The 20,388-nt window shown below is 36.0% G+C and overlaps 2 protein-coding genes across 2 annotated transcripts; both read left to right on the forward strand.

The window, feature by feature from the left end:
- Positions 7,757-9,272, forward strand: LOC107614827 (swi5-dependent recombination DNA repair protein 1 homolog). Its single transcript, XM_016316960.1, has 4 exons — positions 7,757-8,084; positions 8,404-8,570; positions 8,895-9,006; positions 9,052-9,272. The coding sequence occupies exons 1-4, from the start codon at positions 7,757-7,759 to the stop codon at positions 9,270-9,272; spliced, it is 828 nt and encodes a 275-aa protein (XP_016172446.1).
- Positions 14,264-14,985, forward strand: LOC110266725 (putative F-box protein At3g58910). Its single transcript, XM_021111687.1, has 4 exons — positions 14,264-14,357; positions 14,472-14,675; positions 14,796-14,828; positions 14,963-14,985. Exons 1-4 carry the CDS (start codon positions 14,264-14,266, stop codon positions 14,983-14,985), a joined length of 354 nt encoding a protein of 117 aa, XP_020967346.1.

Raw genomic sequence — 20,388 nt, forward strand, 5'->3', positions numbered from 1 at the left:
ATATAATAATATTTTTATAAAATGTAAAATACTTATTTTTATATACAATATATAATTGATTAATTATTAATTTTTTATGTACGTATAATATGATTAAATTTAAATATAATTAATATCTTTTGTTTGGAAATATGGCACATATAATAGAATGGAATTGAATTTTTTTAAATTTTTTTTAATTGTTTAGTAAAGTATAATTTTTTATTATTTAAATTTTTTTTATTATATTTTTTCTTGATCCTACTTAAAGAATATAAAGCAAGATGTTGAGTTAAGAAATTAACTAATATGATTAATGATGACAAACATTTGATTATTGGGCTGGTTACCCAATTAGTTTTGATTATTTTGGTTAAGTGATGCAGGCAAAAAATAAGTGATGTAGCAGCCCAATGTTAAACAAACGAAATCTGTTGGTGGGCTGAATGGTAAGTGAAAATAAACCAAGCCCATGTTATCCATCTCAAGCAAAATTCTTCAAGAAGCAAAGGCAAAGAACCAACGGGCTGAACTTGAGTAGAACCCAATCCAAGCCCGATTTGATTTCAGCAAATCCCTCCATCTTGCTTTCAAAGCAACGTTCTTTTTCTCTGTCTCAATCAAATCACAGAACCAAGAGAAAGTGCTTAGCTCCTAAGCTATTCAAAGAAAAGGAAAGAAAGAGAAGGTTAGGCAAGAAAGGTTGAGGTCAAATCAACCATTTCAAACCAAATCAAACTTAGGTAAAGGTTAAAGGTAACCAATTTCCTATTACATGCAAACTGCTTTCTTCTCTTCTTCCCAACTCTCTGCTCAGTCCGAAATGGGATACAAAGAAAAGTTGTTTTCTGTTTTTCATTGCTGTGTATCTACGGTCACAAGTGATTCTTGGGGACCAAGTAGTTTCTCAATGGCTCAGATTCGGTTTACCATTGGAAAACTATTGTGGTTGCTGTTTTACGGCTTTCGGTCAACAAGAGAAGGTCAGAAGCAAAGTTTCTACTCTGAAGATTAATGAGAAAAAGTGAGTTTGTGGGTTGGTGAAGTATAGTGCTCAAGAAATTGACCTAGGAAGAAGAACCCAGCAATATGCAAGGAGATAAAAGAGGTTTGCTGTTCATGCAGAAGCTAAGGAGAGAAAACCAGAGTTTGGTGAGTTTTGTTCTGTGAAGAGTTCCCTGAAGAAGTTCCTCTACTTGGATAATACTTTCTTTCAAAGAAGCATTCAACCAATATTGAAGAACCAAATCAGAGGCTAACAAATCTGGTTTATCACATAGCAAAGAGGCTGTTGTTGAAGTCAATCTCCTTCATGTTTTACAGATTGTAATTTACTTTTTAATGTATATCTTTCTATAATTTCTTGAGTGTAAAAAGGCATATTGAGAGAGCTCAAGTAAAAGCCTATGAGTGAAAAGAGGCTGAGTGAATCACTTGAGAGAAAAGCCTAGAGTTATTTTAGATTTCTTTAGGTATGTCTGTGTCTTGTATCTTGTACCTGTGAGGTATCCCCTTCTTAGTTGGGTTAGCACTAAGAGTGAAGAGTTAGGTATTAGCATAGCCAATGTCAAGTTAGGTTAGAACTTGAGTGTGTAAGGATTGTGTCAATCCTGTGGAATTGGTGTATGTAATACTTTTAACTATAGCGGTAATTTCTCCATTGTTGTGGAGGAGACTGGACGTAGGTTGCATAGCACAAGGCAACCGAACCAGGATACATGCTGGTGTTAGCTTCTCTCTTCTCTGCTGTGTTTTGTTTTCTAATATTCATGAGACAAATAAATTGTCTCATAAATTTTCCGCTGCTGAGTTCAAACAGAATCAGAATTGAAACTTTGTTTTAAAGGGTCATTTCAGTAACTTAAAAGGAAGGCATAGATTCAACCCCCTTCTCTAAGCCTACCACAACCTTCAATTGGTATCAAGAGCTAAGGTCTCAAGAATCAAGCTTAACCGCTTCGAGCAAAGATCTAATGGCGAACAACTTAGGCACAACCACAGTTGCCTACACCCTCACTGAAGGCCAGTCAAACAACCGGCCACCATTCTTCAATGGAAAGAACTATGCCTACTGGAAAGAGAGGATGAGGATCTTCATCCAATCCATTGACTACAACATATGGAAGATTATTGTGAGCGTCCCAAGATCCCAACAAAAATAAGTGCTGATGGAGTGGTGACTCCAAAAGAAGAAGCTGAATGGAATGAAGATGATAAGAAGAAGATGGAGCTGAATGCTAAAGCCATCAATCTTCTTCACTGTGCTATCAGCTTTGAAGAGTACCGAAAGGTGTCTAGATGCAAGACAGCCAAAGAAATCTGAGAAAAACTCCAGGTTACACACGAAGACACTAAGCAAGTCAAAGAAACGAGGATTGATATGCTGCGAAAAGAGTACGAGATGTTCAACATGAAGGATGGAGAAAGCATTGATGAAGTTTTTGAGAGATTCTCAATCATAATCAACAACCTTGATGCCATGGGTACAAACTACACAGAACAAACCCTAATGAGAAAACTCCTTAGAAGCCTCACAAAAGAATGGAAAACCACTGCCACTGTCCTAACCGAGAGCAACAACCTAAGCCCTATAACTTATGATGAGCTGAGAGGAAAACTCCTTGCCTATAAAACCACACACACAAACCCGGACTTAAAGAAAAAGGGAATAGCCCTCAAGTCAAAAATAGAACCAAAAGAAAGTGAGTCAAGTGATGGTATTTCAGATGATGAGCTTATGTTTTTTGTTTGGAGATTTAGAAGGATGATGAATAACAAGGGCAAGTACAAGGGTTCAAGCTCAAAGGAACACAAGATGGACTTGAGCAAAGTGACGTGTCATCATTTCAAGGAGGCTGGACACTTCAAGCTAAACTGTCCAAAGCGCAAGAAAGAGGACAAAGAAAAGAAGGAAAAGAAGAGAGTGCTCATGGCAGCTTGGGAGGATCTCGAGAACGACTCAAATGAAGAAGAAGACTCTGAAGATGAAGACAAAGACTGTTTCATGGCTGGAAACAATAATTTTGATGAGGTAAATTACTTTGACTTGTCTATGGATGATTTACATGCTATTATTGATGATCTCACTTTAAACACCTCAAAACTGCTTGACAAGTACAATGAGTGCAGATTTGAAAGAGATGTGTTAAGAGCTGAAAATGATTTTTTAAAAGAAAAAGTGAAGGAAACTGAATGTGCTTTGGACATTATTGAAGAAAACAGATTTCTAAAATCTGAACTTGAAAAATTAAAAAGAAAGCACATTGTGGATCCTTCTCATGAGTTAATTGCTGAAAATGAAAGATTAAATGACATGATTAAAAGACTGAATGGTGACTTAGCAAAATTTGCTCAAAGTTCTAGTAACTTGGACAGATTACTTGCAGGCCAAAGACCATTATTTGAAAAATATGGTTTAGGTTATATAGTCAAGGAAAGTGCAGTTTTCGATGATTCCTCTATAAAATTTGTGGCTTCTTCATCAAATACTAAATCCACACCAAACAAATATGGTATTGGACATGTTCCAACATTTGAAAAAAAATTTGATGAAGTATACACAAGTGAAACTGAACCTTCACCAAGAACCGAACCTAGTTCAAATAGGCCAGGTTTGGGATACTTTTCGAAAAATGAGGTTGCTTTCAAAAAACTACCATTTTACAACAAAACCTCATATTCGAAAAGTACAAAAGTTTAACAAAATTCTGGTGAAAATGCTTTTGCAAAGAGGAACAATTTTAATAAAAATCAGTTTGTCAAAAGAAATGCACCTCTTCCAAAAACCAGAAAATTTCAACCCTTTAATCATTTCCAGCAAAATAACTCACCTCAATTTCAGCGATACACATAAGAAAATTATTGTGTTAATTGCAAGAAAATTGGTCACTCATATGCACAATGTTTCATTGAAAAGAGAGTTGTGGGAAACAAAGTTTACAATGTTGTTTGTTTCAATGCACTTGGGCAACCAAGGTGGATTAACTTCAAAGGATCCAAATTTATTTGGATACCTAAGGTTATTTGAAGCTTTTCATGCAGATTTGCCTAGCATCCAAGAACAAAAATGATATGTGGTACTTGGATAGTGGATGCTCAAGGCACATGACTGGAAGGTCAACTTACTTCATCAAACTAAACAAGTATGATGGAAGTTTTGTGACCTTTGGAGATGATGGTAAAGGTAAAATAATTGTTGTTGGAAAAGTAGGTAATGAACAATCTACTTTCATTGATGATGTATTTTTGGTATGTGGTTTAAAACACAATCTTTTGAGTATAAGTCAGCTGTGTGACTTAGGATATTTAGTGACTTTCAAAAGGCTTGAATGTTGTGTTATAAATAAAAAGACAAATGAAGTGCTTTTTGTTGCCAAGCGTTTTAATAATGTGTATGGACTTACTCTTGATGAACTAAAGGATCAAAATGTAGCTTGTTTTCACTCTAAAGAATCTAAAAAGTGGTTATGGCACAAGAGATTGGGCCACGCAAGTATGTTTCAAATAAACAAACTTATAAAGAAAGAATTAGTAAGAGGTCTTCCTTTGATAAAGTTTGACAAAGACATCACTTGTGATGCTTGTCAAATGGGAAAACAAACTAAAAGTTCATTTAAACTAAAAGAAGGCATCTCTACTAATAGGCCACTTGAATTGCTACACATTGATTTATTTGGTCCAACATGAACTCAAAGCCTAGGTGGTAAACATTATAGCTTAGTGATTGTGGATGACTACACTAGGTTTGGTTGGGTTTTATTTCTTGCCCAACAAAATGATGCCTTTTCGGTCTTTGAACCTTTTTGCAAGAAAATTCAAAATGAAAAGGATTTGAAGATCTCTTCAATAAGAAGTGATCATGGAACTGAATTTGAAAATAATTTATTTGAATCCTTTTGTGAGGAATTTTGAATATCTCACAACTTCTCTTGTCCAAGAACACCACAACAAAATGGTGTGGTGGAAAGAAGAAATAGAAGCATACAAGAAATGACAAGAGCTATGCTTTGTGAGAGCAATGTTCCAAAATTTCTTTGGGCTGAAGCGGTTAACACAACTTGCCACATTTTGAATAGAACAATCATAAGAAAATTTTTTAAGAAAACCCCTTATGAATTTTGGAAAGGTTACCCACCAAACTTAGACTACTTGCACATCTTTGGATGCAAATGTTTTGTTTTAAATAACAAGGATAATTTGGGTAAATTTGATCCAAAGGCGTATGAGTGTTTATTTGTAGGATATTCTACAACTAGTAAAGCATATAGAGTTTATCATCAAGATGCTAGGATTATTGAGGAGTCCATACATGTTACATTTTGTGATACTAACTTGGTGCAAAGTATTTTGGAAGATTGTGATGCAGGAAATCAAGCTCAAAAGGACGTTGAAACTGTGCAAAATCAAGAAAATGGAAATTCTATTCAAACTGAACCAGAAACTACAGTTGCTGAAAATTCAAGAGACAATTCCATTTTGTCTCATAAATCTGAAGGAAATCTTGAAGCCAGCAGCACCCAAACTCCCTTGGTATCTGAATCTGCCTCCAAGTCCACCAGACCTCGTGAATGGAGATTCTTGAAGAATTATCATGAGGAATTTGTCATTGGGACGTCTCTCATGGAGTTAGAACTCGGTCTTCAACAAGAAAAGAAAATGAAGGAACAAACATTGTCCTTCTCTCTCAAATGGAGCCTCAAAATGTTAAGAAAGCCCTTGGTGACCCTTCTTGGGTAAAGGCAATGGAAGATGAGCTCCAAGAGTTTGAGAAGAACCAAGTTTGGACATTGGTTCCTAGACCAAATGGAAAGAAAGTGACCGAAACCAAATAGATTTTTCGGAACAAGTTAGGAGAGGATGGTAGCATTGCAAGAAACAAGACAAGGCTAGTGGCACAAAGGATATGACCAAGAAGAAGGAATAGACTTTAATGAATCCTTTGCCCCTGTTGCTCGAATGGAAGCCATAAGACTTCTCTTAGCTTATGCTGCGTTTTGTGGTTTTAAATTATATCAAATGGATGTGAAATGTGCATTTTTAAATGGTGTGATAGATAGGGAAGTGTATGTGGAGCAACCACCAGGTTTTGAAAATAAAGAGTTTTCCAACCATGTTTTCAAATTATCTAAAGCTCTCTATGGTTTGAGACAAGCTCCTAGAGCTTGGTATGAGAGACTTAGCACCTTTCTCTTTAAAAATGATTTTCAAAGAGGCACCACAGACACTACCCTCTTTATAAAAAATTCTGATGATTCTTTTATTCTAATCCAAATATATGTTGATGACATTATTTTTGGATCAGCCAATGAATCCCTTTGTACTGAATTTGGAAAACTCATGACAAGTGAATTTGACATGAGTATGATGGGTGAACTTAATTTTTTCCTTGGGCTACAAATTAAACAAACTGAAAAAGGTATTTTTATTCATCAAGAGAAGTATGCCAAGGAACTAGTTAAGAAATTTTGTATGGAAAATGCCAAACCCATGGGAATTTCCATGCACCCTAGTTCAAAACTAGATAAGGGAGAAACTGAGAAAGATGTAGATGAGACTAGGTATAGAGGAATGATTGGCTCTCTCACGTACTTGACTTCCTCTAGACCCGATATTGTGCAAAGTGTTGGATTGTGTTCAAGGTTCCAATCCAAACCAAAAGAAATCACATCTTTCTGCAGTTAAGAGGATCATTAGATATGTTCATGGCACATCCAATTTTGGTTTTTGGTATCCTAAGATTGATGATTTTTCTGTAGTTGGTTATTGTGATGCAGATTTTGCTGGTGATAGAGTTGATAGAAGGAGCACTTCAGGCTTATGTTGCTTCCTTGAAAAGTCCTTAAATGTTTGGTCAAGTAAGAAGCAGCCAACAGTGGCTTTATCCACTGCAGAGGCTGAGTATGTAGCTGCTTCTTCTTGTTGTTCTCAGCTTATGTGGTTAAAAACACAGCTTGCTGATTACAAATTAAATACTGAAAATATTCTCCTATTGTGTGACAATATGAGTGCCATTAATATTTCTAAAAATCCAGTTTTGCACTCTAGAACTAAACATATTGAAGTGAAATTTCACTCAATAAGAGAACATGTTCAAAAAGGGGATATTAGCATCCAATTTGTTAAATCAGAAGAGCAATTGGCAGATATTTTCACTAAACCACTAGCAGAGGACAGATTTTGTATGCTTAGGACTAGTCTAGAGATTTTAAGCCATGAACCATGATTCTTTGTTTGAAAGTTGCTGATGTGTTTGTTGGAGTTTTTGTCTCATAAACAAGTATGAGACAATTCTGGGCAAGTGAAGAACATTCCCCTTTAATCAACATGTTTTGGGCTTGTTGCAAGTGAAAAATTAATCTGGGCCAATCTCAAATCAGATATGGGTGTTCCTATGTGTTTCCTTAATTCAAACCACCTCTGGGCCCAATATGAATGTTACATTTTTTATGTTTGATATTTGTTTTTGTTAGCTTGTGTGTTTCAAATTTTTTGTCCAAAAAGGCTTTCAGGTTGATTTAATTTTTTGTTCAAAAAGGTTTTCAAAATTTAAAATTAATTTTCTGTTTTAATTTCAAATCAAATAAAATCTTTCTTTTTTGTGATGTCAAGTTTTATCAAGTCATATCAGAAAGTGATGCAGTTGCATGGTTTGTGAAAGTTTCTCGTGGGTACGGTTACCAACACTCCCTCTCTTCCCTCCATTAACTTCTCCTCAACTCCTCGGTTTCCTCCATTATCTTTACTACTTCTCTTCCCTCAAAAACCTGAAACTAACCAAATGAGGAAGAAAGTTCTTGCTAAAAAGCCTCCTCGTGAGAAAGTTTACAAGTTTCCTACAAAACCTTCAACTCGCTCTCAAGACCGAACCTTCACACCCTCACCTTCTCCTCCTATCTCTCCTCCAAGAACTGACCCCATGGCACGAACCAAGAATACTCCCAGATATCCTGCCTCTGCCAAGCCGACGCCACCTCCAAAGGCTCCTCCCTCAAAACCTGGCTCTTCAAAACCAAGCTCTTCTAAAGGCAAACTTCCGGTGGCTGAGGAACCAGTTCCCGAGCCAACTCAGCCTAAATATAGGTCGGTTCCTGTGCGTTCTCAAAGAGGTAAACCTCATCCTCCTCTCAAATCTATTAGAGAACCAGACATTGATCCTTTTGCTCATAAATCCCACTTCATGACGTCACACTCAAATTATAATCCATATAGATTTAGGTCAGCCATGAACAATGATTTCTTTGAAGGAGTTATTAAGTACCGTACCCTGTGTCTCTCTTTTCTTGCTGATACCAACTTTGAAAAAGAAAGATTTTCCTTTTGTTGAAAATCTGGAATTTTTGGATTGGAACCATCTCTTTAAAATAAAAAAGCCTGTTTATCTTCTGTTGGTTCAAGAGTTTTATGCAAATCTGACATATCATGAAGGGATTGTTCACTCTTATGTTAAAGGTCGAGATATTATCTTGAATAATGAAACAATCAGTGAAGCATTGAAGTATACTGATGTTGGGCCTTGTGCTTATACTTCAGTTAAGTGGGATAAATGTGTTGGTGTTTCTTACAATGATGCCATGGCTAATATTTGTGAACATGTCTCCTTGATTGATGGCGTTACACCCACTCACAAAGCCCTAGGATATAAACGTGCTCAGTTGCACCGAATGGTCAACCACATCATACTTCCTCAAAGTGGTTCATATCAACGAGTTTCCTACACTGATACTCTTGTTTTATATGCTCTTCTCACCAAAACAGAAATTTCATTTGCATATTTGATGGTTAGATACATGTTTGACTCTGTTAGGAGTGAAAAAGACAAAGTACTTCCTTATGGCATGTTTCTAACTTGTATATTTGAGTATTTTGGTGTTGATTTGACCAATAAGAATTATGAAAATAGACATTCATATCTAAAGGAAGGTGGTGCAGTGAAACAGCAAAAAGAAACTACTCGATCTGAAAGAGTGGTTCTAGATGATGATGATGAAGAGTTCATTCCTGAGGAATCTCCTCCTCCTTCCATCGAGGGTACTTCCATCTCTACTGGCTAGAAATCCGCTCTGCTGAATGTAGTCAAGGATGTTGTTCAAGAGTTTGTCTCCCAATCTAATCACATGATTGCTATGAGCAAGGAACAAAGGAAGCTAGTGAGCAAGCATGAAAACTTCCTTCGGAAGTCAAGAGATGGAGTGGCTGTGTTCATGACATTCATTGACAACCTACAAAAGGATGAAGACCTTGCCACTGATGCTGATGAAGAAGTTGACTCCGAGGAGAATGGTTCTTATGCTTAGGATTGTCTCATCAAGCTGCTGCTGACTGCTTCTTTTTGTCTCATAAAAATTATCTCTTTTAGTTCTTTGGAACTTAATTTTGTTATTTGTGGATGACTGTATAACCATAACTACTGCTGCACTTCGGTTTAACTTATTTCATACTTTGGACTGTGATCTGACACTTTCTTGCAGGATTTAAGGTGCTGTTTTTGTTGATATTGCCTATTGTCCGCCCTTGATGACAAAAGGGAGAGTAAATGGCATGAGTGGCACTAGTAGCATTAACATGTGAATTTAATTTGTGATCTTATGATCGTTTAAATTGCTGCTACTGTTTTCTATGTTTTAAAAACTGAAGGTGCCAAATTGATTTGAGCATGAGAAAGTGTTTTTTCACTTTGTGCTAACTGCTGAGTTTTCTTTTGGCATGAGTTTGGAAACTTGCTTTATGATATGTTACTGTTTTGACCCTGTCCCTGATGTTTTAATGCATTGTCTTGGCTAAAGCATGATCTGTCATGAGCTATTAAAACTATCAATGTTTACTGCATCTTTGGTTAGGATATATCATATATCTGGTTCCAAATAAGTATATGTAAACAGGAAAGAAGAGAAGAGCATAAATCAAGGGGGAGCTAATCTTGAAAAGGAAAGGGAGACAACACTAAAGCAAGAAACATCAAGGGAAGTTTTCTAACTTCACTAAAATTTAATTCCTTTTGGTTATTGCTTAAATATGTTTTTCATCAAGGGGGAGATTGTTGAGTTAAGAAATTAACTAATATGATTAATGATAACAAACATTTGATTATTGGGCTGATTATCCAATTAGTTTTGATTATTTTGGTTAAGTGATGCAGGCCAAAAATAAGTGATGTAGCAGCCCAATGTTAAACAAAAAAAAAATCTGCTGGTGGGCTGAATGGTAAGTAAAAATAAACCAAGCCCATGTCATCCATCTCAAGCAAAATTCTCTAAGAAGCAAAGGCAAGGAACCAACGAGCTGAACTTGAGTAGAACCCGATCCAAGCCCGATTTGATTTCAGCAAATCCCTCCATCTTGCTTCTAAAGCAATGTTCTTTTTCTCTGTCTCAATCAAATCACAGAAGCAAGAGAAAGTGTTTAGCTCCTAAGCTATTCAAAGAAAAAGAAAGAAAGAGAAGGTTAGGCAAGAAAGGCTGAGGTCAAATCAACCATTTCAAACCAAATCAAGCTTAGGTAAAGGTTAAAGGTAACCCATTTCCTATTACATGCAAACTACTTTCTTCTCTTCTTCCCAACTCTCTGCTCAGTCTGAAATGGGATACAAAGGAAAGTTATTTTCTGTTCTTCACTGCTGTGTATCTACGGTCACAAGTGATTCTTGGGGACCAAGTAGTTTTTCAATGGCTCAGATTCGGTTTACCATTGAAAAACTTTTATGGTTGCTGTTTTATGGCTTTCGGTCAACAAGAGAAGGTCAGAAGCAAATTTTCTATTCTGAGGATTAATGAGAAAAAGTGAGTTTGTGGGTTGGTGAAGCACAGTGCTCAAGAAGTTGACCTAGAAAGAAGAACCTAGCAATATGCAAGGAAATAAAAGAGGTTTGTTGTTCATGCAGAAGCTAAGGAGAGAAAACCAGAGTTTGGTGAGTTTTGTTCTGTGAAGAGTTCCCTGAAGAAGTTCCTCTACTTGGATAATGCTTTCTTTCAAAGAAGCATTCGACCAATATTGAAGAACCAAATCAGAGGCTGACAAATCTGGTTTGTCACATAGCAAAGAGGTTGTTGTTGAAGTCAATCTCCTTCATGTTTTACAAATTGTAATTTACTTTTTAATGTATATCTTTCTGTAATTTTTTGAGTGTGAAAAGGCATATTGAGAGAGCTCAAGTAAAAGTCTATGAGTGGAAAGAGGCTGAGTGAATCACTTGAAAAAAAAGTCTAGAGTTATTTCAGATTTCTTTAGGTATGTTTGTGTCTTGTATATTGTACCTGTGAGGTATCCCTTTCTTAGTTGGGTTAGCACTAAGAGTGAAGAGTTAGGTATTAGCATAGTCAATGTCAAGTTAGGTTAGAACTTGAGTGTGTAAGGATTGTGTCAATCCTGTGAAATTGGTGTATGTAATACTTTTTACTATAGTGGAAATTCTTCCATTGTTGTGGAGGAGACTGGACGTAGGTTGCATAGCATAAGGCAACCGAACCAGGATACATGCTGGTGTTAGCTTCTCTCTTCTCTACTATGTTTTGTTTTCTGATATTCATGAGACAAAAATAAATTGTCTCATAAAATTTTTACTGCTGAGTTCAAACAGAATCAGAATTAAAAGTTTATTTTAAAGGGTCATTTCAGTAACTTAAAAAGAAGGCACAGATTCAACCCCTTCCTTCTCTAAGCCTACCACAACCTTCACAAGAGATCACACTTTACCAAATAATTGAAAAAAAAAATGAAAAAAATTAGATGATTCATTTCCCATATATAAATCTCTGGAAAAGTTTTATGATAAATTCATATATTTTTCTGGAAAATAAAATATTAAACAAGTCTAAGAAAAATTTGAAAAAGACTGAATAAGTAAAAAGAAAATATCATGTAAGTTGTCAGAGAACTAACATACTAGAATTATCCGTAAAGATTTGTAGCTTATGATATTATCATTCATCTTAAATACTATAATTACAATTATATATATTTTTAAATCATTTATATTTTAATTTTATTTATCTCATTTTCACTAACAATAAAATAAATATATATATAATTTAATTATAACATAAATAAAATATTTATCTCGTTTATAGTNNNNTATAGTTATAAGATCATGTTATTTGACAATTAAAATAGATATAATTTATTTTAATTTGCATTATATCAATTTAATTTAAGTTTTGATTATTCTACTTGTCTTTATAGTTTTGTGAAATTTTTACTTAAGTTCATATATATTTTTTTCTTTTAATTGAGTCCTTGTACCAAAATTTTTTTTAGTTGGGTCTCTATACTTTTTTTTTCTCTTTTATTTAGGTTTCTGCACTAATTTTTTTTATTGGATCCTTATACAATTAAACCAATTACTATAAAAAGGACCTAATTGAAAAAAAATTTGGTGCAAGGACCAAATTAAAAAAAAATATAGGGACCTCATTGAAAATTTTTTAAAACTATAGGTACCAACAGAATAATTAAATCTTTAATTTAATTCTTTAATATATCTAATTTAAAATGTTATAATTTGCATGTTAATTCTGCATATAATAATTTATTAGTTAATGATAAATTTTTACATAGAGTTTAAATTTACAATGGATTAGTTCTTAGTATATCATATTAAAAATATTATGAAAAACAAAAAGTTATAATTTGCATAATTACATTATATCAATTTGAATTTATTTTTTAATCCAATCTAATTCAAATTATTGTGATTTGATTGGATTATTTTATATCCTTTCAAATTTTATAATTTTTTTGAGGAGTGCTACACATACAAGTCATTTTTGTTTACAAGTCTTACAAGTTGGGCCTAACATGCGCGTTACTGAACCATCTTCGCGTGTTTCATTTTCGTTTCCTTTTTTACGAAGAAGAAGAAGAAGAATGAGGAGGAGGACGGAAGAAGAAGAAGCGTGAAAACGGCGTGAATATAAATGACTTGTATGATTTGTATAGAAAAGCGTTCTCTCTTTGCCTTCGATCTCCTTCTGTTTTTTTTTATTTTCATGGTTTCTGAAATCAAGCTTTGAAATTGTTTTGAAGATGATGGAACTTCAGAAATACACCCGAACGATTACAAAAATACACCCAAACGATTACAGAAATACATCCAAAGGATTACAGAAATACACCCAAACAGTTACAGAAATAAACCAAACGATTACAGAAATACACCCAAAGGATTTAAGAAATACACCCAAAGGATTTAAGAAATACACCCAATATAGGGAGAGACAGTATATTTCTTCTTGAAATCAATACACCCAAAGGATTACAGAAATACACCCAAAGGATTACAAAAATACACCCAAAAGATTTAAGAAATACACCCAAAATTCGTTGAAGTACACCTTATGCATAATTCAGAACTCTTTCTCTTTTTCCTCCTCATCTTCTGCTGCTTCTTCTTCTTCAAAAACGATTTCAGAGCTTGATGTCAAAAAACAATGAAAATCGAGAATAACGAAGAAAGAAAACAAAGAGAAAAGCACGTAAATGAAGAAGAAGAACAGGAAGAGGAAGAAGAACATGCAGCAAGAAGAAGAAGAAGGAGAAAGAGAAGGCAAGAAACGTACCTTGAATAATGTTTCTTCGTTTTTTCTGGTGATTTTGACGAAGGAGAAAGAGAAAACGAAAAGAGGAGAAGAAATTTCAATAAAAAAAGAGGGAGGAAGAGAAGAAAAAGAGACACGGAGAAAGAAGAAGAAGAAGAAGAAGAGGAAGAGAAAGAGGAAGAGGAAGAGAAAGCACGAAGAAAGAAGAAGAAGAAAAAGAGGCACCAAAAAAAACGTGAAACGGCGTGTTTATAAATGATTTGTATGACTTGTATGTAAAATCACTTGTATGTGGAGAATTACTCAATTTTTTATTATTAATTCTTTTATAGAATTGAATTATATCCGATTCAAATCGATAATGTTAGAGAAGAAAAAAAAACTGCAACAATTAATAAAAATTAAATAAGGCAAGTTCGGGCTCATTTTAACTAAATTTTTGTAGTTATCAAATATTTTCAATTCAAATTTTAACTTTTAAAAAATTTATAATTAAAAAATTCTAAATCATTGATTGATTTTTCAAATCCAAATAAATATTAGTCACAAAAAAAAATTCAAATAAATCAAAGCAAAATAAAATATAATAATTTAAATGTAATCAAATTAAAAAAAATTCAAATCATACAATACCATTTATAATCATCTTAATCAAATCTATATAATCAAAATCAAACAAAGAAACACCATAAACCCTTTGACCTGAGTTTTACCCTCTCTGAGACAAAAAGAAAGCGAAACCATCAACCACGAAGATGGATAGGATCAGTTTATTACCGGATTCTATCCTTTGCGACATTCTCTCATACCTTCCAACAAAACAAGCTCTGACCACCAGTATCCTCTCTCGTAAGTGGCGCTATGTTTAGAAGGATCTCCAAGTCCTTGACATAGATGATACACCCTTTTGGTGGACTTCGGAATAGGAAGATCGATTTAATTTGAATGTGAATGCTATTCTAGCTCAGCGCAATGCAGATTATCCCATTGAAAGGTTCCGCCTCACTTGTTATCAAATTTCAGAGAGTCTCATATTATTAACATGGCTTAATGCCGTCATTGGTCCCCATCTTCAAGATCTGCATCTCAACATTGATCTAATGTTTGGAATTAATTTGCCTGAAGCTATACTCACTTGTCCATCACTGAAATCCCTTGCTTTGAAACGTGAGTCTTATTTGTATTGTTATCGAGAGTTTCCAAATGTTTATCTGCCATCCCTCTGTTAGATAATGTATTAGGACCTGATATTTATTTATTTCTGTTTTATGCTTGTGTATGATTCAGTTAATAGGGTTAAAGTCATTAGTGGCCTCAGAGGCAAGTTAATCTTTTTTGTTCAGCTAGTTTCTATTTTTAAGGAAGTGGAGTCCTATTCTTAAGGTAGTGGAGTGAGTGGTTAGATTTTTTTTGTTATTGTATTTAACAGTTTATTGAATAGTGTCAAATTGTAGTTTTTGCTTCTTCAGTTCTCTAGTGTTCAACTCTTTCTCTCTTTTTCTCTGAACATACAACAGTTCGAGTGTGAGTTCTGCAAATTCATTGCAGGATAGTGAGTGAGAGTGTGTGAGGATTGAGTGAAACAACAACAAATTGGTATCAAGAGCCTTAAGTATCTTAAGGGCTGTGGTGATGGAAGCTTCATCAACAACTATTAGGCTAGCAGGCATTTCTCCTCCAATTCTTGATGGGAGCAATTATCATGTCTGGCAAGTGAGGATGAAAGCATTCCTTGAAGGAGCTGATCTGTGGGAGGCAGTGGAGGATGACTACGTGGTGCCTCCATTGGTTGCCAATCCAACTGCAAATCAACAAAAGCTCTACAAAGAACGTGTGACTAGAAAAGCCAAAGCAAGATCTAGTCTCTATGCTGCTGTTACTCCTATTATTTTTAATAGGATTATGAGTCTAGAATCTGCAAAAGATATTTGGGATTTTTTGAAGAAAGAATATGAGGGCAATAAGAAGATTAAAGGAATGAAAGCAATGAACCTTAAAAGGGAGCTAGAAAGAGTGCAGATGAAGGAAAATGAATCAGTTCAAGAATTTGCTGATAAACTCCTAGACTTAACCAATAAATTGGCACTGTTGGGTACTGATCTTGGAGAGGAAAGACTTGTCGAGAAGCTCCTGTGTTCTGTACCTGAAAGATTTGAAGCTACTATAGCATCTCTTGAGAACACAAGAGAAATCTCAGAGATGCCATTTGCTGAAGCAGTTAGTGCTCTTCAAGCACAAGAACAAAGGAGGGTACTGAGGAGAGGAGATGAGCCAGTTGAAGGTGCAATGCAGGCTAGGGTGAAGCATGGAAGTGGTGAGAAGAAGAAGCAAGGCAAGCAGTTTGGTGCTTAACAGACCAGTTTTAGTTCAAGTGATGCACAAGTGAGGAAAGGGAGTGATGAAGCCTGCAAACACTGTGGAAAGAAAGGTCATTCTTTCTTTAGGTGTTGGAGAAGACCAAATGTAGTCTGCAGGAAGTGTGGGAAGATGGGGCACATAGAGAGAATCTGAAAAGAAAAGAGCTCTCAACAAGGAGAGGCTCAAGCAGCTGCAGGTGAAGTGGAGCAATTGTTTGCTGCTTCAGGCGTTGTGTCTCAAGTCTCACGTGATGGATGGCTGGTGGACAGTGGCTGTTCCAATCACATGTCAGGAAATGAGGTAATTTTCACTAATATTGACAGATCAGTCAATACTAGAGTGAGAATTGGGAACGGTGATCATCTAGAGGTTGAAGGAAGAGGCAATGTGTTACTTGAAGGCCCTGGAGGAGTGAAGCTGATGTCTGATGTCTACTATGTTCCCAAGATAGATCAGAATCTTCTGAGTGTGGGACAGTTAGTTGAGAAGGGTATGAAGATTGTGTTTGATAAGAATGAATGTGCTATTGCAGATGAGGAGGGCAAACTCTTGTTTAGGATCCCTATGCAGAACAAAACATTTGCATTCGATCCTGCAAGCAAAGAGAGCAAAGCTATGGCATGTGTGCAGGGTCAGGAGGAGTTGTGGCATAGAAGGTTGGGTCACTTTCACTATAAGGGATTGCAGTTTATGCAGAGGCATGGTTTAGTTGAAGACTTGCCTCAGTTGGGAAGTGAAGTGTCTGATTGTGAAGTATGTCTGCAAGGGAAGCTAGTAAGGAAGCCATTCCAGAAAACAAGATGGAGGGCCAAGGAGAAGCTTCAACTGGTTCACTCAGATGTTTGTGGGCCTATGCCTGAGGAGTCACTGAACAAAAGCAAGTACTTTGTGACCTTCATTGATGACTGCACAAGATTTTGCTGGGTCTACTTTCTCAAACAAAAGTCAGAAGTTGATGAAGTATTTCTGAGGTTCAAACAAGAGGTGGAGAATGAAGCAAATTGTAAAATAAAGACAGTGAGGAGTGATAATGGTGGTGAGTATACCTCAAAAAGGTTCAAAGCCATCTGTGAGGACTCTGGCATAAAGCAGCAGTTTACAGTTCCTTACACTCCCCAACAAAATGGGGTGAGTGAAAGGAAAAATAGAAGCATTGTGGAGATGGGAAGATGTATGCTACAAGGCAAACAACTACCCAAGAGCTTCTGGGCAGAAGCAGTAAATACTGCTGTCTTCTTGTTGAATAGGTTACCAACCAAAGCTCTCAACAAGCAGACATCATTCGAGGCATGGCACGGGTACAAACCAAAGGTTAGTGGACTAAGAACATTTGGTTGTCTATGCTATTACTTGACTCCTTCAGTCAGTAGAGACAAGCTTGATCATAGAGGTGAGGCTGGTATCTTTGTAGGGTATAGTTCTCAGTCTAAAGCCTATAGAGTGTATTGTCCTGATGCACAAAAGATTACTGTGAGTAGAGATGTGATTTTTTGTGAAGATAAAAATTGGGAGAGGGCAGTATTTGAAAAGAAAATAGCTGACAATATTGTAGTTGAAGCTAATGTGCAGAATGAGGATGAGTTAAATGAGGAAGCAGATCTACAGAATGAGTGTGAGCTGATTGAAGATGAATTGATTGATAGTTTGCCTATGCGAGGTACAAGACCACTGGCAGAGGTCTATGCCAGATGTAATGTGGCTCTCCTAGAACCAGGAACAGTTGAGGAAGCAAAAGGAAGTGTGGAGTGGGCCTCAGCTATGAAAGAAGAACTGAGCATGATCAACAAGAACAACACATGGCAACTTGTGTCTAAGCCTGATCACAAGAAGACTATAGGTGTCAAATGGGTTTTTAAGACAAAATTGAACCCAAATGGCACTGTGAACAAGTATAAAGCCAGGTTGGTTGTGAAGGGATATGCTCAAGTGAGTGGGGGTGGACTACTCTGAAACTTTTGCTCCGGTTGCTCGCATGGATACCATCAGATTGCTACTAGCTGTTGCTGCACAGAAAAGGTGGACCATCTATCAGCTGGATGTGAAATCAGCTTTCCTAAATGGTGACCTATCTGAGGACATCTATGTAGACCAACCAGAAGGATTTGTTGTTAAAGGCCATGAAGACAAAGTGTATAAGCTGAGGAAAGCCTTGTATGGGCTGAAACAAGCTCCCAGGGCTTGGTATAGCAAAATTGATTGTTATCTGCATCAGCTTGGGTTCCAGAAGAGTCTAAGTGAAGTCACTCTGTACTACAAACAGAGTGAGAGAGGCCTTGTGGTGGTGTCTATCTATGTCGATGATCTGCTTGTTACAGGAGAGAAGGAGAGTGAGATAGTGAAGCTGAAGGTAGGACTGATGAAGCAGTTTGAGATGACAGATTTGGGGAGAATGTCTTACTTTCTTGGCATGGAGATTCAGCAAAAAGAAGGTGAGATATTCATCTGTCAGAGAAAGTACATCAGAGAGGTCCTAAAGAGGTTTGAAATGGGAGAATGCAAGACAGTCACTACTCCTGTTAATCAGAAAGAGAAGTTAAGCAAGAGTAATGTGCAGGATTCTGAGCATGAGAATGAGTACAGAAGTCTAGTAGGCTGTCTAATGTATTTAACAGCTACTAGGCCTGACATTCAGTATGCAGTGAGTATTCTATCGAGGTTCCTTCATTGTGCAGCTAAGGAACATCTTACTGCAGCAAAAAGGGTGTTGAGATATCTAAAGGGGACTCAAAGTTATAGTGTGAAATTCAAAGCAGTTCCTGAGATGAAGCTGGTTGGCTTTGTAGATAGTGACTGGGGTGGTTCGGTGGAAGACATGAAAAGCACAACGGGTTTCTGTTTTTCACTTGGATCAGGTTATTTTTCCTGGAGCTCAAAGAAGCAGGAAGTTGTAGCACAGTCTACAGCTGAAGCTGAATTTGTGGCTGCAACTGCAGCTGCAAAGCATGCAGTATGGCTCAGGAAGTTACTCTGTGATTTGCGGCTGCAAGAGAAAAGATCAACTGTGTTGTATGTGGACAATCAAGCTGCAATTGCAATTGCTCAGAATCCAGTCTTTCATGGCAAGACTAAACATTTCAAGCTGAGATTCTATTATCTGCGTGAAGCACAACAGGAGGAAGAGGTGGAGCTGAAGTATTGCAAGACAGATAATCAGATAGCTGATGTCTTCACCAAGCCTCTTGCTGTTAGTCGATTTAGTCAATTGATTCATGAAGTTGGAATGTGTCCAGGTCTCTAATCCAAGGAGGAGAAATGTTAGATAATGTATTAGGACCTGATATTTATTTATTTCTGTTTTATGCTTATGTGTATGATTCAGTTAATAGGGTCAAAGTCATTAGTGGCCTCAGAGGCAAGTTAATCTTTTTTGTTCAGATAGTTTCTATTTTTAAGGAAGTGGAGTCCTATTCTTAAGGTAGTGGAGTGAGTGGTTAGATTTTTTTTTGTTATTGTATTTAACAGTTTATTGAATAGTGTCAAAGTGAAGTTTTTTGCTTCTTCAGTTCTCTAGTGTTCAACTCTTTCTCTCTTTTTCTCTGAACATACAACAGTTCGAGTGTGAGTTCTGCAAATTCATTGCAGGACAGTGAGTGAGAGTGTGTGAGGATTGAGTGAAACAACAACACCCTCAAAAACCTAGAGTTGGATACCTTCTCTGTGGATTCCCAGCAAGCTTTTATCCGACTGTCCTGTTCTTGAAAATCTTAAACTCTTTCTACAGAGCAACGATTTTTCTTCTGCTTTTTATGTACCCACAATCCATATGCCTCGCACATTGAAAAGTTTAATCTTTGAAGATAACAGTACTGTGTGTAATGACATTAGCTATCGTGTGATAGAAACGCCATTTCTTAAAGGAAAAGTCTAGGGGGCCAGCAATTTTATTGCATTTTGGCCAGCATGTAACCAGCAGAGAAAGGTAAGCCATTGGATGAAATCTCACACCAATCTCACACCATCAAATCATCATTGATGACTAGTTGATGGCTACCAATCGCAAATGTTGCTGACCCCTAGCATTGCTCTTTCTTAAATACCTCGATGTGAAAATAATTGCGAAATCTAAGTTACAGGTTTCGTTTAGCAATTTTTCTAACATGATAGAGGCACATCTTGATATTCTTCATCATGGTGTTAAGTATGTTGGTTGGGTGTCCGACCTTCTTCATGCACTTTGCAAAATAAAATTTTTGGCATTGAGAGGTCACACAACACAGGTAACATGTTTATTTAGTGTAATTATAACTGTAATTATAAATTAGAAATTATAATTATTATTTTCGATAACAAAATACCGTTTAAACTAGATTTCACAGCTTAATTTAAAATATTTCTATCCAAATATTCAAATCACATAAAAGAGCATTAAACTTGAACAAAGAGAATGTAAAGAATGACGAGAACAAAAAAAAAGAAAAGAAACGTAGAGAATGCAGAAATGAAACAGAACTTAGAGACATAGAAAATGTTAAAAAAATTTAAAAAACAAAATAAAATCTACATGAAAAAAAAAAGTTATATA

This window comes from Arachis ipaensis, chromosome B09, assembly GCF_000816755.2.
Source record: "Arachis ipaensis cultivar K30076 chromosome B09, Araip1.1, whole genome shotgun sequence".
NCBI lineage: Eukaryota > Viridiplantae > Streptophyta > Magnoliopsida > Fabales > Fabaceae > Arachis > Arachis ipaensis.

Excerpts from the sequence above, each read along its gene's own strand:
- LOC107614827 (XM_016316960.1), top strand. The coding sequence starts at position 7,757 with ATGAGGAAGAAAGTTCTTGCTAAAAAGCCTCCTCGTGAGAAAGTTTAC. Across the intron at positions 8,571-8,894 it reads TGGCTAATATTTGTGAACAT|GAAGGTGGTGCAGTGAAACA; the intron begins GTCTCCTTGATT and ends TCATATCTAAAG. Across the intron at positions 9,007-9,051 it reads TCCTCCTCCTTCCATCGAGG|TCAAGGATGTTGTTCAAGAG; the intron begins GTACTTCCATCT and ends TGCTGAATGTAG.
- LOC110266725 (XM_021111687.1), top strand. The coding sequence starts at position 14,264 with ATGGATAGGATCAGTTTATTACCGGATTCTATCCTTTGCGACATTCTC. Across the intron at positions 14,358-14,471 it reads GACCACCAGTATCCTCTCTC|CTCAGCGCAATGCAGATTAT; the intron begins GTAAGTGGCGCT and ends ATGCTATTCTAG. Across the intron at positions 14,676-14,795 it reads GAAATCCCTTGCTTTGAAAC|TTAATAGGGTTAAAGTCATT; the intron begins GTGAGTCTTATT and ends TGTATGATTCAG.